Source organism: Perognathus longimembris, chromosome 20, assembly GCF_023159225.1.
Source record: "Perognathus longimembris pacificus isolate PPM17 chromosome 20, ASM2315922v1, whole genome shotgun sequence".
NCBI classification, from domain to species: Eukaryota; Metazoa; Chordata; class Mammalia; order Rodentia; family Heteromyidae; genus Perognathus; species Perognathus longimembris.
The window spans coordinates 22,927,260-22,951,284 of NC_063180.1; the positions used below are offsets into that span (position 1 = coordinate 22,927,260).

General features: G+C 52.0%; 3 protein-coding genes across 7 annotated transcripts; 1 reads left to right on the forward strand and 2 right to left on the reverse strand.

Moving 5' to 3' along the window:
• Nucleotides 1–41: 41 nt before the first annotated feature.
• Nucleotides 42–5,237, reverse strand: Izumo1 (izumo sperm-egg fusion 1). Of its 5 annotated transcripts, none has more exons than XM_048329912.1 (10): nucleotides 4,603–5,236; nucleotides 3,618–3,925; nucleotides 3,215–3,289; nucleotides 2,600–2,686; nucleotides 2,381–2,405; nucleotides 2,197–2,267; nucleotides 1,499–1,579; nucleotides 1,247–1,347; nucleotides 828–981; nucleotides 42–279 (listed from the first exon to the last, which is right to left on the reverse strand). In XM_048329912.1, exons 2-10 carry the CDS (start codon nucleotides 3,850–3,852, stop codon nucleotides 50–52), a joined length of 1,059 nt encoding a protein of 352 aa, XP_048185869.1. In that variant the 5' UTR covers nucleotides 3,853–3,925; nucleotides 4,603–5,236; the 3' UTR covers nucleotides 42–49. The 5 variants fall into 5 exon arrangements, with proteins under 5 accessions (XP_048185869.1, XP_048185867.1, XP_048185868.1 ...); XM_048329910.1 differs by lacking the exon at nucleotides 2,197–2,267 and adding an exon at nucleotides 573–695 and having other exon boundaries at nucleotides 2,385–2,405; nucleotides 4,603–5,235; XM_048329914.1 differs by lacking the exon at nucleotides 42–279 and adding an exon at nucleotides 364–695 and having other exon boundaries at nucleotides 4,603–5,234.
• A 1,456-nt stretch (nucleotides 5,238–6,693) lies between these two features.
• Nucleotides 6,694–9,363, reverse strand: Fut1 (fucosyltransferase 1 (H blood group)). Its single transcript, XM_048329916.1, has 2 exons — nucleotides 8,960–9,363; nucleotides 6,694–8,545 (listed from the first exon to the last, which is right to left on the reverse strand). The coding sequence occupies exon 2, from the start codon at nucleotides 8,541–8,543 to the stop codon at nucleotides 7,425–7,427; it is 1,119 nt and encodes a 372-aa protein (XP_048185873.1). The 5' UTR covers nucleotides 8,544–8,545; nucleotides 8,960–9,363; the 3' UTR covers nucleotides 6,694–7,424.
• Nucleotides 9,364–11,092: 1,729 nt separating this feature from the next.
• Fgf21 (fibroblast growth factor 21) lies at nucleotides 11,093–12,972 on the forward strand. The gene is made up of 3 exons (XM_048329931.1): nucleotides 11,093–11,335; nucleotides 11,462–11,565; nucleotides 12,581–12,972. Exons 1-3 carry the CDS (start codon nucleotides 11,101–11,103, stop codon nucleotides 12,869–12,871), a joined length of 630 nt encoding a protein of 209 aa, XP_048185888.1. The 5' UTR covers nucleotides 11,093–11,100; the 3' UTR covers nucleotides 12,872–12,972.
• Nucleotides 12,973–24,025: the final 11,053 nt, after the last annotated feature.

Sequence of the window (24,025 nt, forward strand, 5' to 3'; positions counted from 1 at the left end):
ACCGGAACCTCCAGGGAACCAAGGGCCCCAGGTTCCAGTCCCTCCTCCCTCAGGCGGAAGTGGATCTGCAAACCTTCCCTCCCAAGGAGCTAAAGTTAGGATCAGTTTGAGGAGCGAGCCAGATACTTAGACAAAAATTAAAAAATAAAAACAAATCTTTATTCTGTTTCCTCTGACACTTCTTCCTTCGGTTCAGCAATCCCTTCTCCGCCTTCATATTCTTCAGAAGATTCCGCGCTACCCTTTTTCTTGCCCTTTTTCTTGCCCCAGCAAAACGTTCTAGGGGGAGGGTGAGAACCGTGGAACCGGGTTAGGCCTGAGCGAGGGCCACACCACCTAAACAGCCCACAAGTCTGACCGGACGCCCGCCCCCCACGGAAGCCCCACCCCCTCGGGGAGGCGCTCAGCCCCCAGGGCTGCTCCATGATTGGCTACGGGAAACCACGCCCATCCCCGCAGGGCCCCGCCTCCGCCGTCGGTCGCTCACGAGGCAATGCAGCAGAATAGCACGAGCACACAGATGATAATCACTAGCGCTAAAAGGCCACCTTTCAGCTTCTTCCTTGGCTTACGAGTCGGGAAGATGGTAGTCTCATGCCAGGGAATCGAGTCTGCTGGGCTTAACTCGTCAGACTCCTCATCTTCGCTTACAACGTGTCTCAGCGAGTCCTCTGATACCCCCCTTTGTGGCAACACTGACAGGGGAGGGGTAAAGGGCAGTGCTGGCCCGGGATGAAGGCAAACCCTGCCCAACACACAGAAGCCACACCCCCGACAGGAGGCCACGCCCCCAGGCCTCCCCACCCGAGCCCCCAGGCCACGCTTACCTGTGACGTGGTACCGGATGATCGTGGCTGGGCCGGAATTCACGGTGCCTAGCTCGCAGCGATAGTTGCCTGCGTCGTCGGGACCGGCTAAGGGCTTGGTCATGATGGGCTCCTTCCCCTTGGACACCAAGGTCTCAGAATTGTTCCCCCAAACCTAGACCCAAGCTCAAGGGGTCACAGACGCCTGGGGAATTCAGGGTTTGAGGGGAGTGCCGGGATGAGAAGATCATGGGGGTCTCAGTGCAGGGGATGGAAGTCCAGGGTCAGGGGGTGGGGTCCCTGGGGATTAGTAAAGGTCATGACTCATGGGGGGGGAGGGTCAGGTGCAGGCCAGTGGATCCAAGTGCCAATGGTTCCAGGGGCCGGGGACTCACACAGCCCTGATGGGGTCAAGGTTTAGAGGAGTTGCAGGACCCCACCCTGTAAAAGCTGTAGTCCGCCAGGCCTTGGGAAGCATGGTGCCAATTGAGGTGACAGTCCAGGATGATGTCTTCCATCTCGTGCACCTTCACGCTGTGCTCTGAGGACGGGGTGGGGGTGGTGAGAGGAGAGGGGCGGTGAGGCTCTTCTTCCAGAGACTGCTCGGTTTACACTGGTTTGGGGCCCGCTTTTTCCTGGCCTTGGTCGGGTCCTCCTCAGGCTCCACCACTTCTCACCAAAACCTCCCTCACCTCCGCAGTCGTAGGACTTCCGACAAGCGTGGACCTGCTTCTCACATTCGTTGCACCAGATCAGAACCTGCAACATCGTCCCTGAAGGGCAAGTTCAAGGCTTGGGCTGGCAATCTAAGACGGGGTTAAAAGGAGAGGGCAAGGCCAAGGGGAAGGGGAAGCTTGGGCCCCACTCCCCCCCCCCCACCTTAGGAAGACAGCCCCTACCTAACAAGGCTCCGTGGAAGGCAAGCCAATAGAAAACCAGCCGCCGGCTGGGGATATAGCCTAGTAGCAAAGAGTGCTTGCCTCCTATACATGAAGCCCTGGGTTCAATTCCCCAGCACCACATATACAGAAAATGGCCAGGAGTGACGCTGTGGCTCAAGTGGTAGAGTGCTAGCCTTGAGCAAAAAGAAGCCAGGGACAGTGCTCAGGCCTGGAGTCCAAGCCCCAGGACTGGGGGGAAAAAAAAGAAAAAGAAAACCAGCCACTAGGGCTGCGGGCGTGGCGCCTTTGCCTAGCAAAGAGGAGGTCCTGGGTTCAATCCCAAACACCTCAAAATCAAAATGGAATAGGACTTCTAGCCTAGGTTCAAGTCATCCTGGGCAGAAAAGCTGAACTGTTAAGTGACAGTTACGAGCAAGAAAGCCTTGGGCAGTCTTGAGTTCAGGAGCAGCACATAATAAATAAGAATGATAAATAAATATAATTTTTACCCAAGAAATCCAACCTAAAGAGTACTGTGGAGAACAAGTAACCTCTGAGGTACAGAATTAAAAAAAATGTTCTTAGAAAACAAAAAGGAACAAAAGCAACAACAAATCCAAAATAGTAAAGGGGAAAGTCTGGGTATTTGTGGGCAGGGATGAGGGTTAAAGGGCTAACTGCTGTTATTTGGACTTACCACATTTGTTGGGACAATAAACTGCCTCGAAAGGGAAAAAGATAAAAGAGAAAGGGGTGAGTCATATGGTAGAAAGGTTGTGTGTGGGGGGAACTGGGGGTTCCAGGGGGAAGGGCCTGAGGGAGCCCCTCCTGCCTTCCCTCCCCGGAGAGAGGGGAGCCAGCCATCTGTGGGACAGGACTCTGAGACCTCAGAGGATTGGGATCTTGGCTCACCTTCTTTTTGAAACTGAATAGCATAGTTGGCAAATGTGTCCTTTTGAAGATGAAGCATCCAGAACAGCTCTTTCACGAAGAGCTCTCCTGGGAGGGGATAGGGAGGATGAAATGTTCACCTGTTTCCCTTCTCCTTTGGTTATTGAGGTTGAACTTGGGGCTTAGAACTTGCCCAGCAAGGGATCTACCATGGGAGCCACGCCCTGCCCCAGAGCTTGCTGATATATATATATATATATATATATATATATATATATATATATATATATATAATTTTTTTTTTTTTTTGGCCAGTTCTGGGCCTTGGACTCAGGGCCTGAGCACTGTCCCTGGCTTCTTCCCGCTCAAGGCTAGCACTCTGCCACCTGAGCAACAGCGCCCCTTCTGGCCGTTTTCCATATATGTGGTGCTGGGGAATCGAACTGAGAGCCCTGGGGATCCCTGAGATCTCCATTCATGTGTAGGAGGCAAGCGCTCTTGCCACTAGGCCATATTCCCAGCCCCCTGCTAAATTATTTTTTAATAGGGTCCCCATAACTTTTTGCTGGGGCTGGCTTTGTACCTTCCTCATCCTGATCCCCCTCCAGTAGCTGGAATTGAACTCCGTGCATTTACCTTTCACATCACTGTCTGTGATTCTCTTCAGATCCTTCAGAAAACTCCAGGATGCCTGTTCCAGGGTGTCTTCATCTGTGTTGGGGGTAGTAGGAAGCTATAGAACCCCAGGTGCCAGTTTTTCCGTCCTAGTGAAGTGCCTCCTCAGAGAAACTACAATGCCCATAAGGCCACGGGGCAAAGCTGGGTGTGGCTAAGGGCTTGGCCACCCCATTGCCTTCTGGGGGAAACAGTATTGCGGGAGCCCTGGGGATCCCTGAGATCTCCATTCCTGAACTCAGGAAACATTTCCCCCAGGCATTCTGAACCTGGGCCCCAAACTATTCTAGTCCCAGCCCCCCCTCCCATCCCAGGGGCGGGAGGGGGAGAGGCTAAGGGGGGAGCACTCAGCACTGCCCCTCACCAATGGCCCCCATAAAGCTGGTCTCATCCAACGGGAGATCCTTGAAATCCTTGACCGCATCCAGGACCCTTTTCATGAAGGTTTTGTGATGCTTGGTGTCCAGGTGGCCAGGCAGGTAATCTCTCTCTAAAGATTTGAGCGCGGTGACGACCAAACGGTCACAAATGATGCAGCACCTCGCGGGGAGCAGGCAATTAGCCAGAGCCGCCAGGAGGACGGCAAACCAGAGCCCCATTCAGGCCCAATGGCGCAGGTCTCCAACACCGCCAGGAAGGGACTCCTCACCCCAGACCGAGAGCAGGTGGGCACTACACGGAGAGAAGCCGAAGGCTGTTGGAAAGGACCCCGCTGCGCCGCCCATTCTATCCCGGGGTGGGGGTGGGGGAAGTGGGGGGTGTCCCCAAACCGCAAAACGAAGAAGGCCTCGGGGAAGTCCTCAAAGAACGATGCGTATACCGCTCATCAAATGTCTGCAAAGCGTGAAATTTAACCCCACAGCCCCGGAGGCCCCCCATCTCCTCCCAAGTGAAGGGAGGTCCTCACGATGAACTGCGAAGCCCAAACCCCAAACTCAGGACCCCCGACTCAGACCCCATTCCCCAACCTCCCAGCCCGTGGGTTTTCCCACTCCTTCGAATGGACGGATGTCATTTTTGAATTGCAAACTTCCCGAGCCGCCCAAACCGGCTGCACCCCCAAGCTGAAACTCGGCGCCCATCCGGCATAGAACCGACCCCGGATCACGACCAGACTCGGGAACTCGCAGCCCAAGCCCACTGCAGCCCCTCAGCCCGGGAGCAGCCCGACCGCCTTCAGAGGAAGCCGGGAAGCCGCGCCCCGTCCTTCCCCGGGACTGAGACCGCCCGCGCCCCCCCCCCCCCACACCCCAATTGCAGGACGCGCTCCTCTCGGAAAGCCGGACCCCCGATGTACCCTAAGCAGCGAAGCATCCCAACTAGCCGCTCTCCAACCTTGGTTCCCTGACCTGGGCGCTCAAACACTAGGGTCCGCTGAACTCAGTCCAGGCTCGGGGGGGCTTTTAAAGAGGAAGTCGGGGCCACGTCCTTCTGCGCTAAGTATGTTCCCCACGACCAAGGTTAAGGTTTCTGTCGGGGGCTCGCGTGGGCTTTCCCACTGAGCCCCGAGTCACGGGATCATCTCTCTACAAAGCACTCCAGCCGCGCCCCTTCTCGAGCTTCCCACCTGGGGAGGGTCCCCAATTCCCCAAAAAACTATCTCCCCGGGCTGCTTCCCTCGGCTCCGCCCGGAAGCCCATCTCCATCTGATTGGGCGGCAACGCGAGAACCCCCGGGGGTGGCGTGTCGTCACAGAGCCGGTCTTCTCGCCTCAGAACTTTCCCACCAGAGGGAAGCCATTTGCTTTGCTTTGGCTTCCACAGCCAAGACCCCTCCCCTCCCTAGGCCCCCGGCGGCAGGCTGGGTGCCCTCTGGATGGCTGGAAACCCTGGTACCTAGCCATAGAGATGCAGGGGAAGTCGCCGCCTTCTAGGCTGGGACTACAACTCCCAAAAGGCCTTGAGGGACGGCCTCTGGCTTGGTGTGTGGGGGGGAAAATCAGCGCCGTCAGCCCCGGTGCCTTGTGGGAAATGTAGTTTATTGATACTCTTGCTTATTGGTGCCTCCTCTTCTCCCACAGCGTGGGGGGTGGGGGGGGTGGGGGTGGGGAGAGGAATGAATGCTGAGACCCCAACCAAGAGATATTTGGGATGGAGGTGGGGCAACATTGAGGGTCTCAGGCCTTTGAGTCTTGAAAAATCTCTTATATGATTTGGAGCACTAGAAAAAAAAAAAGGACAATTCACACAAGATCAGCAGCAAGGCACCTGCCCATCTAAGTAGGTACCCTGCCCCAAGATACCATGAGAGAGCTCCACTCCTTCCTCTTTACAGGCTCACATATGCAACACACATACAACTCTCCCCTCTTAATCCCACCCCTCCACCCCCCAATAAAAAGCCGGAAGAGACATGGCAGATTAGGGCTTTTAATTCATACCTCCCACTCTCCAGCGTGTGGCAAGCAGAATTGGGAATAATACCCTGAGAATCCCTGATGGATGATGGGCCTTGCCTCCTCCGATGGGCATTGTGATTCCACTTCACAATATTTTTCTTCCTCTGCACTCCAAAAAAAGCAGGAAGGGATCGTGAAAGTGAGTCAAAAATTCCATCCTTTCTGGTTGGGCCCTTTGCTCCTGCTTGGGCTGAGTCCAGGGATCTGTAGAGCTCCGCTATGTTCATCCTGGACATGCCCAGAGCCAGATGGGGGAGGGGGGGCTGTGGCAGCTCGGAGGCACATGACGGTTGGCAGTGGTTGATAAGGAGGAAAATATTACCCATTACCTTCTAGTTTACTGCAAGCCTGATGACACCCAGAAAACTGACCCTTGCTTCCCAGCATCTGAGCTGAGGAGGAAACTCTCCTGATCTTACATATGTGCATTTATTATCTTTGGTAGTTTTTAGCATTAAAAAAAAAATCTAAATCCTTGGATCCTATCAAGAAGGTTCTGCATCTCAGTGCAATATCCCAAGAGTAGCTCTTCTGTAGTGTATGTGTGTGTGTGTGTGTGTGTGTGTGTGTGTGTGTGTGTGTGTGTGTGTGTGTGTGTGTGTCCCAGGCCTGGGGCTTCAACTAAGGGCTTTGGTGCTGTCCCTGAAATTTTTTATCTCAAGGTTAGTGCTTTACCACTTTAGCCACAGCTCCACTTCCGGCTTTTTTGGTAATTTATTGGAAATAAGAGTCTCATGGACTTTCCTGCCTGGAAGGTTTCGAACTCTGTTCCTCAGAGCTCAGCCTCTGAGTAGCTAGGATTTTAGAGGCATGAGCCACCAGCATTTGGCAGTTAACTTTTTTTTTTCTTTCTGGCAGTCCCAGGCCTGGACTCTGTCCCTGAGCTACTTTTGCTCAAGGCTAGCACTCTACCACTTGAGCCACAGCACCACTCTGGCTTTTCCTGTTTATGTGGTACTGAGGAATTGAACCCAGGGCTTCATGCATGCTAGGCAAGCACTTTCCCAACAAAATGGCAGTTGGCTCTTTTATCTCTTTCCCCTCTGTCATATTTGAGCCTCTTCCTTCCTCCTAGACAATTTCTTTGAGGCTTTCTTGGAAGTGAGGGCTGGACAGAAATAAGCTCTACTTACAACCTGCTGTTTTCAGAGGCTGTGGGGAGCACAGTAAGGGACTGACTTGTTTACCAGAGCTTTCTGGCAGTGGTAGACTGTTGAGCTTTGGTTGTGTCTTCATTAGGTTCTCTCTCCGTGATCTGTCTGTTGCCTCTGCGAAAGTCCCGTAGGATTCTTCGTGGGGCCTTAAACGTGGCCTTCTCTGGAATAAACCAGAAACTCCAGAAACACATGAGAAAAATGGAGGAATGCCTTGTACAGGAACAGATAATTGTTCTTTCTCCCCTGAGGCTTGCTCTACTCGTAAATCCTGACTTCCTTTTGTTATCTGAAGATGCAAGGGAGAAATAAGATCTCTTCTAGAAAAAGAACCAGCTCAGTCATGAAGGGAGGGTTGCAGCCATCCAGAAGTACAACAGATACAAATTAGGAAGAGCAGGTGAGCACTGAAATTTCTGAAACTGCCAGGCAAGGCTGGCTATCAGATAATGTCTGGCTGCTCCTAGCATTGGGATGGTTCCAGAAAGGCCATTCCCTCTTCTTGAAGGCTAGCCAATGAGAATTGTTCTAGAAATGATCAATATCCACCTGCTTTGGGACCATCTCAGGCTTATGCAGGAGCTTCCTGGAAAACCCATACCCAATGGTGCTAAATGGATCAGATCATTCCATAAAGTCTCTCCCAGCGGTAACTCCGAGTCCTCAGGGGAGTCAAGTCGGCATTAATGCCCACCCACTCGGGTAGGAAGGCAGCCTCGGGTTTGAAGATCTTTAGAAAATCAGAATCCGGCAGGGTGAAGTTAGCCAGGTAGATGGTGTCCCCACCAACCAGGTAGGCAGCCCAGAAGCCAAATGTGCCAATAGTCATGATGGTGTGGTTGCACTGCAGGAGCAGGGCAAAGTCCCGCCCTGGTGTGCGCTCTAGCCCGTTGCCAGCAAAGACCACGTCACCCTGGGAGGTGTCAATGTTTTTCTGGCACCACTCCATGCCATTGCTGGTGACCACGAAGATGGGGTCTTTGTGCCGGGCTCGAAACCAATCCATGGCCTGCTGGAGGTAAGTCTGGTCACCTACCACACCCCTCCAGCGATCAGGCATCACCTCTAGGTAGTCGCCACGACGGACGTGAACACCCACAAATGTCCGGGGGTGGCGACCATTGGGACCCAGACGGAACTGACTCAGGACCCACTGAGCTTCCTCCCGAAGGTGGTCGTGTAGGGTGAACTCCCTGCGGATCTGTTCCCGCATGTGATGGAAAAAAGTCCAAGAGCAGGGAAAGCCAGACAGCTTCAGGAAGGGTTCGTTCAAGCGGGAGTATTCCTCCGACATCCAGTCATGCACCTGCAGGTGGTGCCAACGTGTGCGGCTCTCCACCTCGGCTGCCAACACGGGCAGGGTGATGCGGAACACCGGGGCCAGGGTGGCATGCATGGCCGGCAGAATGAAAGGCTGGCGACCGTTGAGCTGAGCCAGGGCAAGCAGGGTAGCATACTGTCCCATCTGGTTCCCAAACCTGCCGTCTGGGTAAATGGTCCAGGTGCCTGAGAGAGGCTGAAGGTGCTCGGGACTGGGGGATGAGTCATTGGGTGCCCACGGTGAGCTGGGCATGCACACAATGGCCACCGGAGATGCCAGGTCACGGTATGGACACAGCACAGACAGGTCGAGGGCATTGTGAAGCAGATCTAGGTGGAGGTGGAGGAAGGATATTGCTGACAGGAGGCAAACGATCAAGAAAGCCAGACAGAGGTGTCTTCGGCTGGGAGTCCACATGGCTGCAGGGGAGGAAAGGGGAAGTTGGGTGAGTGGTGGGAGGAGAGAGGCCGGAAGTTGAATTTTCTGCTTGCAGGGTTGAGAGAGAAGCTGGAAATCAATCTCCCAGTATGCAGATGCCAAAGCTGTGTCAATGAACACTTTCCAAGTTGGGGGGGGGGCGGTCCAAGCCTCTGGGAATCTCCTACCTCCCCACGTGGAATTCCCCCCAAGTTAAAACCACCATCCACCAGTGAACCTGTCTGCAAGAGACTGGGGCCCCCGGACGCATGGAGCCACAGTTCACGTGGTTCCCCGAGGATGGATGTTGCGGGGGTGGGGGGTGCGCTAAGAGATCCAAGTGGAGGGGAGGTTAGGAGTGACGGTCCTGCCGGAGGAAGCCAGAGCCCAGCCCGGCTTCCCCGGTGCCCACTCACCTGGGTTCCTTGGGGAGATAAAATCCGGGCACCTGGAGGCCGGGGCGCGCGGCGGGGAGGCGCAGCGACATCCGGCGGCCTGGCTCGGTCCTCCAGGCTCCCAGGCCCGCAGCCCCGGCTCTTTCCCCGGCCTCCCTCGGACTGGAGGGAGGCTTGGGGCCTGGCAGGAATTGGGGCGCGGTCCCCAGCTCTGAGCCTCCACCCTCCAGGGCCAGGCAGGTAGCCGGGAGCCCCGCCCCAGCCCTGATGGAGAACAGAGGGCGGGGTGCCCCGGGTAGGGCGGTGCCCTCACCCCAAGATCGGGTGGGGCCAGCAGCCGGCTCCCTCCTCCCAGCCCCGGGCAGGGATGGGGCCACGGCCAGGCCCGGCCCGGCCCCGGGTAGCTTCTCTGGACCCAGGGCCAGGGGCAGCTGCTGGCCGACCCGATCCGGTCGGTGCCCCTTTCCCATCCCTGAGCGATGCTTATCTTTTTTTTCTTCTTCTTCTTCCTCCTCCTGCTCCACCTCATCCTCCCCTCCCCCTCTCCCTCCTTTCCCCTCCCCCTCCCCAGGGAGCGGCCAAGCGGCCACCCCAGCCGCTGGCCCCGCCCAGACACCTGGCCCCCACTGAGGGAAGGGGCGTCCCACTCGGGCCGCACCCCACCCAGGGAATGGAGAACCTGTTTCCCAGGCAGGGCCGGGAGCCCCTAGGCTGGCTCATCACCCGGGTCAGCTCGCAGAGCACCATGCAGAAGCCTCACCCCAGGGGCGCTGACGCCCCAATGCCCCCCCCTCCAGCTTGCCTGGGGGGGGGAAGAGGGGGCGGGGGAGGGGAAGGGGGAGGGTGCACCACCTGCGCAGGGACTTCCAGCATGCTGGGCACGGAAAGCTACCTTTGTTGAAAATGACAAAGCTGAGCACGGGGGCGGGGGCGCGCGCACCCCTCCCCCCCCAGGAAACGCCTTGGTGCTTCCGGCCTCCACAGGACGGGTGGTACCTCCACAGAGGTCTGGTCACCCCAGAGCAAGACACCTTGCCTTTCCATTGTCCAAGGGCCTCCCAACACCCAGCCCGCAGGTCCGTTATGCAGCCCCACCCTTCCTACATCAGCCCCAGACCCCCTCCCTCAGACCCAGGGGTCCAGATCTGGCCGCCTCCCTCAGACCCTGGACCCCCTCCCTCCCATCTGGGAACTCAGCTCTAGCACCCTCAGGAAGGAGCCTGTAGGAATTCCCCACACACAGAATGCCCCATTCCTGAGTCCTGAGTCTAATTTCTCTGAGCAGAGTATGCCCCTCCCCTCTCCCCCCCCCCCCCCGTTTTTTAGGGAGCACCTGCTGCCGGTCCAGAGGCTCTGGTGAAAGAAACTGTAGGATTGCATCAGTGAAGACAGAGCCCAGGCCCTGCGGGGTCCTGCACTGCCGATGGGGGTAGTGAGGGTGAGGCTGGCTCACTGCCAGGCTGAGGCTTTGAGGCCAGGACACATGCTCAGGGCGGTTGCAGCCTAGCCCACCAGTAGTCAGGTCCCTCAACAACCTAGCCGCTGAAATGCCACAGGACAGGAGTTACACTTGTGGAAAAAGCCTGATGCCCAGCCCGCAGGCCGGGTCCAGGATGCCAGTTCTCCTCCTTAGAAGGGGGTGCACACTCCAGATTCTTCCTTGGAAGTCCAGGCCTGGACCCCCTCCTTCAGGCACAGAGGTTCAGGCCCTGGCCTCCCCCTTCGGAACCAGGACTTCAGAACTCCACTCCCCAGGGGGTCCATTTACCAAAATTCCAGTTCCTCAGGTTCTCTCCCTCACCTCCCCCCACCCCACCCCAGCACAGCCGCATCAGGAAGGACCCCCTCCCGCCAGCCATTGCATCATCCGTGCATACTGTCTGCCCAGGCCATCCTGGCCACGGTGGAATTCTGGCTGTTGCCAAATGGGTCAAATATCACGCATCAGGCTTGGTGAGGGCACGTGGGCAGGTCTGTGTGGGTATAAATTCCGGAGCTTCTGCATCCATCCCAGAGTCTGGGTGGCGTGGCAGCTGGCAATCCAAGCAAAAGGGGAGCCGGGCAGTCAAGCAGTCAGAGACGAGACGAGATCTCAGCCCGCTCATCCCAACCAGCCTTTGGGCCCCTGGCTCTTCAAAGGCACAGCCACACGCGCGCTGTTGATGGACTGCTCCAAGGCTGGAGTTGGGGCCCGGGGGCTGTGGGGCCCTGTGCTGGTTGTCATCATTCTGGGAGCATGCAAGGCACACCCTATCCCTGACTCCAGCCCCCTCCTCCAATTTGGGGGTCAAGTTCGGCTCAGGCACCTCTATACAGATGACACTCAGGAGACCGAAGCCCACCTGGAGATCAGGGCAGATGGCACCGTGGTGGGGACTGCTCACCGCAGTCCCGAAAGTAAGTGTGAAGACTAAGCCAGTGTTGTGGCTGGATGATACAAAGGGTCTGGGTCCCCTGGATCTGGGGTAGTTGTGTCCGGGCTGGGAGCAGCGTGGTAAGGGTCCTCTCATGGGCTTCCCCCAGGTCTCTTGGAGCTGAAAGCCCTGAAGCCAGGAGTCATTCAAATCTTGGGGATCAAGACATCCAGATTCTTGTGCCAGAGGCCAGACGGGGCACTCTATGGATCGGTAAGTTGTCGGAACCTCCATCCTCCGCACTCTTCTCTGTCACCCCACGACCACAACCTGGGGCCACATGCCTTGCTCACGCCGCCCTGGCCAGCTTCGGCTCCTGCTCTCTGCATTCGCAACTGTGCCTTAGCCCCTTGTAAGGGGGGATCCATGGTTATCAGAATTTGCAAGATGAGAAAACTGAGGCTCAGGAAGGAAGTTCAGGGACGTGTGAATGGCAGACAAGCTTTGAGGCTGAGTCACATGACCAGAATTGTAGTACTTGCCACCAGAGCCACCGCTGGTGCTCCTGACAATGGCCCCAGAGGCTGTGGTCTGTGGTCTATAGGAACTCGTGGGGGGGAGGGGGAGGGGGTGGTGAAGGCTCTCTGCCTGGCCCAAGTCAGCCTTGACTGATGGCTGATATGTTCTCTGGAGTAGCCTTGGGGACCGCATGTGGCTTCTTGGTAGAGGGCTTGCCTAGCATGCATGAGGCCCTGGGTTCGATTCCTCAGCACCACATACACAGAAAAAGCTGGAAGTGGCGCTGTGGCTAAAGTGGCAGAGTGCTTGCCTTGAGCAAAAAGAAGCCAGGGACAGTGCTCAGGTCCTGAGTTCAAGCCCCAGGACTAGCAAAAACAAAACAAACAAACAAAAAGAATATACCTCTGACCCGGGTGCTTCTACTCACTCCTGTAAAGCCTAGCTACTCAGGAGGCTGAGATCTAAGGATCGTGGTTCAAAGCCAGCCCAGACCAGTTAAAGTCCGTGATGCTCTTATTTCCATTGAACCACTAGGAAACTGGAAGTGGTAGAGTGCAAGTCTTGAGCATATTAGCTCAGGGACAGAGCCCAAGTCCTGAGTTCAAGCCCCAGGACCAACAAAATAAAATAAAATGCACATGTGCAGCCTGTTTCCTGAGGACAGAATGGTTGGGTCTGAGGGAGGAGGGCTGGGGTCTGGGCCCCAAGGCCTGGAGCAGCTGAGTGGAAGGAAGTGGGGGGCTCTGACTCCTCTTTTTTGTCTCACCAGCTCCACTTTGACCCTGAGGCTTGCAGCTTCCGGGAGCTGCTTCTGGAAGATGGTTACAACATTTACCATTCTGAAGTCCTGGGTCTCCCCCTGCGCCTGCCTCCCCACAATTCACCACCCCAGGATCCCATGCCTCGGGGACCAGCCCGCTTCCTGCCTCTGCCAGGCCTGCCCCCCGCGCCACCGGAGCCCCCAGGAATCCTGGCTCCTGAGCCCCCTGACGTGGGCTCCTCTGACCCTCTGAGCATGGTGGGACCTTTGCAGGGCCGAAGTCCCAGCTATGCTTCCTGAAGCCACAGTCCACGTGTTTTGGGGGTTCCTCTTATTTATTGGGGGTATTTATCTTATTTATTTTTGTACTTTTCTTACTTGAGTAATAAAGAGTCTGTAAGAGGAGCATGTGCATTTGAAGGTGGAGATGAAATCTGGTTCTTGTCTCTTCTTGACCCTGTGGCTCCATCTCCCACACATACATACCCCTCAACTGCCCTGAGTCCCTGCTTCCCACTGGGGCTCACCTCTGACAAGGTGTCCCCAGCATTTGCAGGACTATCTTTGATTTGTTTTTATTTTATTGTCCATTGAGGGGCTTGAACTCTGGGCCTGGGTACTGTCCCTGAGCTCTTTTTGCTCCAGGTTAGCACTCTACCACTTTGAGACACAGCACCACTTCCAGTTTTCCGGTGGTAAATTGGAGATAAAGAGTCTCAGGGATTTTCCTGCCGAGGCTGGCTTTGAATGGCCATTCCCAGGTCTCAGCATCTTGAGTAGCTAGGATGACATGCATGAGCCACCAGTGCCTGGCTTCTCCCAGCTCTTTAACAGAACAGGACTGATCATCCATCTTTACTTGTGGAATGAAGTCTCAGGGGTACTTCAGTAACAGGGGACTTTTAAAAATATGACCCCAGAGCTGCACAGCCTCATGGGAAATGTAGTTTTCTTGGCTATGTGAGCATCATTAGGGGGAGATGTCTTTGTCCTCAGGGTTCTGGGGATGCATTTGCTACAATGATGCCCCTCCAGTCCCAAGGGATCAGCAAGACAGGCTAGACAACTAGACACAGGAGTCCTAGGAAATTAGGATGATTACTCTCATCTCATTACCCAGAAAAAAAGCCAGAAGGGGAGCCATGGTTCAAGCAGTCACTCAGTTCCAGCCTTAACTGGAAAAAGCCAAGAAAGTGAGAACTGGAGGATCGGAGTTCAAGCCTCAGTACTCACACATGCGCACACGCACACACACACCCACACACCTTTATAACTTTACACATACATGCACATATCTTTATAACTTTACAAACTGTGATCCTCAGATCGCAGCCTCCTGAGTAGCTGGGATTATAGATGTGAGCCACAGGCCCCCGCTTGAAAGCAAAATGATGATAATGCCATTTCTCAAACCTATGACCAAATACTCAGAACATAAACATTACCACCTTAATCATTTCCAAGGGTATATATAGTCCAGTAATGTTGAGTCTAGCCACACCGTTGTGTAATCCCTGACCAGACACTTTTCATCTTGCAATACCAAAACTCTTACCCCTATGAAATCAACTGGTCTTTTCTCCTCCTCAAGCCTCAGGCCAGTTTTCGTAACATGGTTTATTCAAGATCATCTGATGAAATCTTTTAGTGTCTGATGAGCCTGCTTATGGGAGGACAAGAAAATCCACAACTATTTGGGCTTCTTGTTAATGATCAATTAATTTGGAAACAATTAACTTTCTTCTAAACATTCTACTGCCAAATTTCCATGCCTAAAAATAGTGAGCATTTCACAATTTTACATTTCTCCAAACACTGGATTACAAACTTCATCCATGAACTTTTCATAAGTCTGGGATGAGAGTCCCTTAAACATCTCAAATCCAAAATAATAACAACACTAATAACAATTGCAAATATATCAAGTAGATACATATATCTATTGTAAGGTCCACCCCAGGAGAGCTTCATGCAGATACCCCCTCTTGTTTAAAGTCTCTTGTTTAAAGTACCTGCGTTACCTAGGTAACTGGGGTACCTAGAGGCGGCCACCTCCCCTCACCTGGCCATACCTCCCCACCCTTGAAAGGAGAAAAACAGGGGAATTTTTCCTATCCTGACTCTAAGTCCTTCCTGGTCAAAGCACCATATATGTAAGGCTTATTAAAGTAGGTAGCCGGTAAAGGAGAATGCCATGGCCAGGGAGAAGGGCCATTCTTTGAGCTGCAGATGTCATGCTGTTTAGTTTAAAAAAAAAAAAAAAAAAAAAGCTTTACTACAGAGAATGCTCATCCCTGATTATTTCCTAGATGGGAAGTTTTGCTCTCCTCTGAGTATTTCTCTATAAAGTTTGCTTTGTTTAACACTATTTGTTAAGGCTTGGTCTCCACTCCAAACATGCTTTTTGTCTCTAAAAGCTTTGTGCAAGCTATATTCCTGGCTGCAGGTCTTTGAGGCAGGAGTCCACCTGCAGTCACCAGCTCTCCAATAAATACTCCCAATTTGACCTCTCAAAATGTGGCTTCTTGTGGCTGGGAATTTGGCCTAGTGGCAAGAGTGCTTGCCTCGTATACATGAAGCCCTGGGTTCGATTCCTCAGCACCACATTTATAGAAAAGGCCAGAGTGGTACTGTGGCTCAAGTGGCAAAGTGCTATCCTTGAGCAAAAAGAAGCCAGAGACAGTGCTCAGGCCCCGAGTCCAAGGCCCAGGACTGGCAAAAAAAAAAAGGGGGGGGGTGGGCTTCTCTGTTTTTTTGCATTGACCACCAATTTAAGAACAACCACCCGCCCCCCCAAGCGTGGCCCGGGGCGCACAGTCTCAGCTCCTGAGTCTGGGCCTTGACCCTGGCCGGTCAGTATACTTTTTGCTTGGGAGAAAAAAAGAACACATACGTGTATATATATATCCACCCATCTGATAATACCAGCTGCTCACAAATGCCTTGGAGCCTGGGTTTTGTCAAATTGATCCACTTCCCTGTATTAAAGTAGTGAGTAAATTTGCTTGTGTCAAGACCCATCAGAACCCAGGTAAAGTATGCATGCCTGTAATCCCAGCTACCTAGGTAGCTGGAGGCATAGGTAAGAAAACTGTGGCCCAAAGCTGCTGAGGATCAAGTTAAGACCTTACTGAAAAATAACTAACCACAACATAGCTGGGATTAAGTGGTGGAGCACATTCAAGGATTGCAATTCTCCTGCCTGGCCTCATGAGTATAGGGATCATAGATGTGAACCACCATACACAGTTTGAGGCCTGTTAGCAGGAAAATTTCTAACTTAGCCCTGACCCCAGTTTTACAGCTAAAGACCATGCAGAGTTTCAAAATGAGGTGAATAGTAATGAAATATTACTCCTGTGTAACAACCTACATAGGTCATAAACTCCTTTGCTGTCACTTTTGTTTAAGAGATATATGCCACTATCTCCTTATAGCTGCAGTTGTCTGTTAATCTAGTCAGTACCTAATCTGCCTGGTACTAACTGAACATATGTAAAATCTGCAAGTTTCCACCTTTAAAAACCCCACTTAGCTGGGCGCCAATGGCTCTCACTTATAATCCTAGCTACTCAGGAGGCTGAGATCTGAGGATTGAGGTTCAAAGCTAGTCTGAGCATGAAAGTCCCTAAGACTCTGGTCTCCAATTAACTACCAGGAAACAGGAAGTGGCTTGAGGAAAGAGAGACTTTACAAGAGAAGAGATAAAAGAAACATATGAGGAAATGTTCAACATTCCTGGTAGTAAAGGAAATGCAAATGAAAACAACCCTGAGATACCACCTCACTCCAGTTAGAATGGCCTATACCCTGAACTCAGGCAACAACAAATGCTGGAGGGGGTGCAGGGAAAGAGGAACCCTTCTCCATTGTTGGTGGGAGTGCAAATTAGTACAACCACTTTGGAGAACAGTATGGAGGTTCCTCAAAAAGCTCAATATAGACCTACCCTATGACCCAGCCATTCCACTCTTAGGCATCTATCCTGAACAGGAGGTCCCAAGATATCAAAAAGACATTTGCACTTCCATGTTTATCGCTGCACAATTCACAATAGCCAAAATATGGAAACAACCCAAATGCCCCTCCACAGATGAATGGCCAAACAATATGGTACCTATACACAATGGAATACTACATAGCGATTAGGAATTGTGAAATATTGTTATTCACAGGGAAATGGTCAGAACTTGAACAAATAATGTTGAGCGAGACAAGCCTAGAACACAGAAAACAAAGGGGCATGATCTCCCTGATATATGACTGTTAACAAAGGAAGACGGAGAGACAGTAGAGACCAGGTCTGTGAAACCAAAAACTGCTTGTCAAATGGTATTTCCCACAGGATTGGGGCAGCGACCCAACATTATGTAACTAAAACCAAACAACTACTCAACATATAAAGGTCAAAAATTGACCTCTCAGTGGAATACAATAGCTCAAAAGCTATGTATGTACGTTCATATAAGACTACTGTCGACATATTGTCTAATGTCGACACTACATTTAAAGCCCTAGGCGAATTTTCTTGGGTGTAGGCCACGTGGCCTATATGTTCTCGGTACATTGTGTATTGTATATATGTCTACCTGACCTAGGGAAGGGAAAGAAAAACAGGGTGTAAGATATCACAAGAAATGTACACACTGCCCTACTATGTAACTGTACCCTTTTTGCACAACACCTTGTCAAAAAAATTTTGTTTGGGCTGGGGATATAGCCTAGTGGCAAGAGTGCCTGCCTCGGATACACGAGGCCCTAGGTTCGATTCCCCAGCACCACATATACAGAAAACGGCCAGAAGCGGTGCTGTGGCTCAAGTGGCAGAGTGCTAGCCTTGAGCGGGAAGAAGCCAGGGACAGTGCTCAGGCCCTGAGTCCAAGGCCCAGGACTGGCCAAAAAAAAAAAAAAAAAAAAAATTTTGTTTAATTAATAAATTACAAAAAACAATTATATAAATCAGGTAATGAGTATAATTCTTCTTGGACAATGTCGCCTCTTCCTTGGCTTTCTCCCTTCCCCGCCCCCCACTTTCTATGAACTATTGATGGAATCTGAAATCAAGTTTCCAATTTGGAAACTCTCAGAACAACCTGAGGCCAAGGTGACTGTACTCTTATCACTAGAATAACAGGTACTTGAGCCTGTCCTTCCTATAATCTAGAGCATTCTATAAGAACCACAACACAACCCTCCATATCATGAAGGTGACCTTGACACATTACTGCCCTGGTATCTAGGGGTTTTACTTGTCATCTCCAGTCACACTCTGCAGGGAAAAGATGGAGTACAGGCCAGGTATGATAGTATACCCCTGTAGTTCCAGCACTCTGAAGGCTGAAGATAAGAGGATCGTGAGTGCCAAGTCAGTCTGGGCTTGGAATTGGTTTATTGACTTGGTTTATTGAGACAGCAGGACTCTGTCTTAATAAACCAACAAAGCAAAACAACTGGGTGCTGGCCTGTAATCCTAGCTACTCAGGAAACTGTGATCTGAGGATCATGGTTCAAAGCCAACCTGGGCAGGAAAGTCATTGAGATGTTTATCTCCAATAAACTATTCAGAAGCAGCCAGAAGGGTTGCTGTGGCTCAAGTGGTAGAGCACTAGCACTGAGCAAAAGAAGCTCAGGGACAGCGCCTAGTCCCTGAGTTCAAGCCCCATGCCCCAAAACAAACAATGAACGTTTCCATGCTGGGGTTCCTTGAGTGTCCAGGAAGGACAGGTGTGGTCTTCCTGACCTATTCTTTTCTACCCTGCCCGACCTTGGCCCTGGAAAATTGAAGGTGAGCTATTGAGTTGTGCGGTCACGTGTGTTTGTCCATTTCCCCACAATGAGGTTATTTGGCAGCAAGAGGCCTGGTGTCATGCTGCGCTTTTCATTCTCGCTTTTCTTTTCTTTTGTGATGTGGTGTTTTCCTTGTTCCAAGTCAGCTGGACTCCCAATATCGGATTACTCAAATTTGCTTTGGTCACAGGATGCGGTGGCATCTGCCAGCCTTGTCCACCACCCAGTCACTCTACCCCGGCCTCTGTAAATAGAGAACTTCGTATGGCCCGCAGTGGGGCTCACTGGTAAGGGGCGTGGCTCCACGTGAGGGGCGTGGCTTCACGGAGAGGGCGTGGCTTCACAGAGAGGGCGTGGCTCGATGGGGGGAACAGAGTGGTTCTCCTTGGGGGCGTGGCTCCGTTCGAGGGGTGTGGCCCTCCGCGAGGGGGCGTGGCTCTGGTAGAGCCCCTGCCTGACCTCTACCAAGGGCCAGGCTTCTAGGCCAGGACTGCATAACAAAATTAAAATGGGGTTGGGCCCCTGTAGTTGCAGCTACTCAGGAGGCTGAGATCAGAGGATCTGGGTTCGAAGCCAGCCCAGGCAGAAAAGCCCCGGAGAGACTTCAATCTCCAATTAACTACTCAAAAGCTGGAAGTAGAGCTGTAACTCAAAGTGGTAGAGTGCTAGACTTGAGCAAAATAGCTCAGGGACACTGCCCAGGCCAGGAGTTCAAACCCCACGACTGATAAGAAAAAAAGGAAAAAATGAAAATGCACACAAAGAAAACCTTAAGATACTTTGAAAATGTAAAAAATGCCCACTCCTTACCAAAAACGCAGGTTATTCATGGGTTTCTGGGTACAGTCCTGTGTCTCTTAGCCCTGGGTCTGGATACCAAAGAGCTGTGTCAGCTGGGTGCTGGCAGCTGAGGCCTGTCATCCCAGCTACTAAAGAGGCTGAGATCTGAGGATAGTGGCTCAAAGCCAGCCTGGGCAGGAAAGGCTTTGATGTTCTTATCTTCCATTAACCACCACAAGCTGGAAGTGGAGCTGCGACTCAAGTGATAGAGCATCAGCTCAGGGAGAGCACCCACGCCCTGAGTTCAAACCCCAGGACCTGTACACACATACACACACACGCACACACACATACACATTAAAAAAGAATCATTGATTTGTTCTCTGCGCCCCAGTTCCTGGTAGGGAACTCCATATCTCTTGTAATTTCCTGTTTGATAAAGGACACAAGGTGCAGGTTTTGTTTGTAATATTCAGTGTTTGACCTGACACTGGGCTCCTATATCCCTCGGGATTTGCAGGGTGGCAGTGGTGAGTCAGGGACGTGGGTGGAGGCTGGGACCTGCATGCCTAGTCCGGGAATAGAAACCACAAGTCCATCCACCAGGAAGGAGCTGGAGCTGGGGTTCACCACCCATCCTCCTCCTGTGGGAGCCCAAAGCAATCCCTGGTGCTCCCCAGTGCCACACAAACCCCCCACCCCTCAGCCCTCCACCCCAGCCATTGGGACTCGGAGATCAGGAACTGTGCGTCAGCAGGGAGGAAAGCTCTAGAACGTGCATCCCAGACTGTGGCCTGTGGGAAGAGGGTATCCATTCTCGGGGATCCATTCTGGCTTTCCGTATACAGTGTGTCTTCCCCAGGGCACAGGCCATGACACCCTAGTGTTGAGGCTTTGAGACCCCCCTCCCTGGGGCTCAGCTGAGACAACTTCCTTCTAGCCCAGGTGGAGTGGGGGAGGCGGAGGGTTAGACCAGGGCTCCCAGGGCCTCTGAGAAAGAAGCTAGGAATCAGGAAATTGTGTGAAAATAGAAAAATAGTCAGATCGGATGGTGATGTAACAGTGAAATCTCTCTCAGCATAAGGGATGTAAGCTAATAAATAAATGAACAACTGAAAATGAATTGAATAATAAATGAATGAATAAAACATACTGTAAGTATCAGGGGGGAAACCCAACTAATTGGTGCTAAGAAATAGAAAAAAAAGAAGAGGAGGAGGAGGAGGAGGAGGAGGAAGCAAATATTTTAGGGCTGGAAGTGTGGCTCAAGGGGTAAAGCGTCTGCCAAGCAGGTGTCAGGCCCCTTGGGTTCAATCCCAGTACCAGAAACAAAGAAACAACCAAAAATCTATTATTTACTACACTCTGAGGACTTTGACGGAGGAGGGAAAATAAGAGCTAATAACAAAGATGAGAATAGCTCCAGGTGAAGTGCCAGACTTTGAAGTCAGGCCCCACTTTACCACGCGAACCCCACTTTACCACGGGAACCTGAGATAAGCAGGCCCTGTGAGCAGACCCAGGACAAGCTCATTAGGGCCCAGTCGGTCTAGAACTCTAACTGCTGGGAATGCTTAACTCTGACTGCCCCCAGAGTGCCTCGAGCCCTGAGCCAATCAGATTTGTACCTGTGTCCTAATCTTGCTTGCTTGAACACCTGATTGTTGTAACTTTGTTTTTTGCCTTTATAAGCCCTGTGTAATCACAGCTCGGGGCTCCCTCCTAACCTCCGCTGTGTCGGTGGGTAGGACGAGGCCCGAGTTGCAGCTTGCCTGAATAAAGCCTTGCCTTGCTTTTGCATTTCGGAACGTCTGAGTCTCGGTGCCCTTCTTGGTGGTCATCTCACGACTTGGCACAACACAGGAAGTTGAGAACCTGTTTTTCTAGCAAAGTCTCTCCTCCAAAAACCTTCAAGCTATTCTGTGTGTGGTGGCTCAGGCCTGAAGATGAATATCAAGAGGATCAGGGTTCAAAGCCAGCAAAACTTTCTCAAGACTTCATTTTCACTAATAAAAACACTGGGCTTGGTGGTGGAACTGCCATCCCGACTACCTGGAAAACATTCCTAAGTGTGTGTTTGTGGGGGGGAATTGAGGTTCCAGGCCCCATTTCAACCAGGGTCTAGGGTCTGTGGCAAAGACCTGTCATAGCAGACTAAACTGGCTCAGGTATAAAGCAAAACCCAAAAATGACCTGTGCAAGGGCTGGGAATGTGGCTTAGCGGTAGAGTGCTTGCCTAGCATGCGTGAAACCATGGGTTCAAGTCCTCAGTACCACATAAACAGAAAAAGCTGGAAGTGAAGTTGTGGCTCAAGTGGCACAGTGCTAGCGCTGAGCAAAAGAAGCTTAAGAACAGTGACCCGGCCCCAGGACTGGCAAGCAATCAACCAATAAGATAAGTGGCTGGGAAACAGTGGCTCGCATCTGTAATACTAGCTACTGAGGAGGCTGAGATCTGAGGATCATGGTTCAAAACTAGCCTGGGCCAGGAAAGTCTCTAAGACTCTCATTTCCAATGAACTACCAGAAAATCTGAAGAGGAGCTATGGCTCAAAGTGGTGGCGTCCTAGACTTGAGCAGAAAAAGCCCCCCAGGCCCTGAGTTCAAGCCCCATAACTGGGGCTGGGGATATGGCCTAGTGGCAAGAGTGCTTGCCTTGTATACATGAGGCCCTGGGTTCGATTCCCCAGCACCACATATACAGAAAACAGCCAGAAGTGGCACTGTGGCTCAAGTGGCAGAGTGCTAGCCTTAAGCAAAAAGAAGCCAGGGACAGTGCTCAGGCCCTGAGTTCAAGGCCCAGGACTGGCCAAAAAAAAAAAAAAAAGCCCCACAACTGACAACAAAATAAAATAAAAAAGAAGTGAAAAGTTAATTCACAGATTGTAAGGTGCACAAGATGAAACATGTTAAAATCCTCAGAGACCAGGCTCCGGTGCAGTACCCACCCCACCCCCGGCCCCCCAGCTGCCACCTTGCTCTGCTCTAATTTCTGCAGACCCATCGTGTGGGAGGGAAAAGTTCACCAGCCATTAGAATCCTCTTTTCTCATCTAAGGACTTTCTACAACACCTTTGTGGGTAATCAAAATTGAAAGATGTTTAGGGTGTGGTGCCAGGCTGGCCTGGAGCCCTAGATTAAAATGAGAAAGAAGAAGGGGGGGAAAAGGAGGAAGGGAGGAGTGGGAGGGGGAAAGAACAGAAATCAGAAATCAATGGGAGGCCAGGCTTAGGTGGCTCACAACTGGTTTCAAACCAGCTGGGCAAGTCTGTGAGATTCTGCTCTGCAATGGACCACCAAAAAGCCACAAGTGGAGCTGTGGCTCAAGTGGCAGAGCACCAGACTTGAGCATAAAAGCTCAGGGACAGGGCCCAGGCCCTGAGTTTGGGCCCAGGACGAGCACACACAGGAAGGGAGGGAGGGAGAGAGGGGAAGAGAAGAAAGGAAAGAAAGAAAGAAAGGGAAGCAGTAGCGATGAAGTTGTACCATATGCAGTAGACTTGTTCCCCAACTAATGGTATAACCCCCTCACCCCTCCTGCCACCTAGCACGTGCTTGGTCCCCGTGATGATTTATCTTCTCTGTTCCAATTTGTGTTAGTGTTCTAGGATCAGGGACATGGAGGATCCAGGCTTTGGGGACAACAAAGCCACCTTCCATTCCTTGCAAAGATCACAAGTATCAGGGTTGGGAATGTGGCTTCATGGTAGAGTGCTTGCCTAGGATTGAGGTTTGAGCAGCCTGTGCAGAAAAGTCTGAGACTCTTATCTCTAATGAACCAGCAAAAAGCCAGTCGTGTAGGAATGGCTTAGTGGCCAAGCCCCTACCAAGCAAGGGCAAGGCCCCGAGTCCAGCCTCTAGTACTGTCAAAAAGAAAAAAGGATGAATTTATACATCTGGGCATGATAGTGCTTGTCTTTAATTCCAGCAATTAGGAGGCTAAGACAGGAGTTTCATAAGTTCGATGCCAGACTGGGCTACATAGTAAGGCCAAAGGAGAATGAGCAGGAAAAGGAAGAGGAAGAACAAAGAGGAAGAGGAGGAGGAGGACACAGAGAAGGAAGAGACTGCAGGGAAAGGATCAATGGAGGAAGAGGAAAGTAATGAGAAACAAACCCGGGGTGCCATCAGAAACACTTTTTCTGATCTCTGTCTCACTCTGCACTAGGTGTGGTGGTGACAGTGAGGTTTTGCTTCGCTTGTAGTTTTATCAGGTGGGCTCCTGTCAGAAAGACTAGTAAATCCAGTAAATATAATTCCAAATGTCATAAAGCAGTAAATGTTTGTTTGAAAGGTTTAAAAATGTCACATATGTGTGCAAGCAAGATTTCCGCTTGATTATGATTATAAAGAATTGGAGGAGCTGGGTGCCCGTGGTTCACACCTGTAATCCTGGCTACTCAGGAGGCTGAGATCTGAGGATCACAGTTCCAAGCCAGCCAGGGCAGGAAAGTCCATGAGACTCTTATCTCCAATTAACCACCAGATGTTGACCAAGCCCCCTGACTCCTTTGGAATCCCACCCATACTTTTGACAAAGGAGAGCTGCTCGAGTGCATCCGCAGGATCATCGAAGTGGACAAGGACTGGGTTCCTGAGGGTGCTGAGGCTCAAGTGGCTGAGTGCTAGCCTTGAGCAAAAAGAAGCCAGGGACAGTGCTCAGGCCCTGAGTTCAAGGCCCAGGACTGGCAAAAACAAAAAGGATTTGAGAGGCTGGGAATGTGGCTTCGTGGTAGAGTACTTGCCCAGCATGCATGAAGGATTGGGTTCGGTTCCTCAGTACCACATAAACAGAATAGGCCAGAAATGGTGCTGGGGCTCAAGTGGTAGAGTGCTAGCCTTGAGCAAAAAGAAGCCAGGGACAGTGCCCAGGCCCTGAGTTCAAGC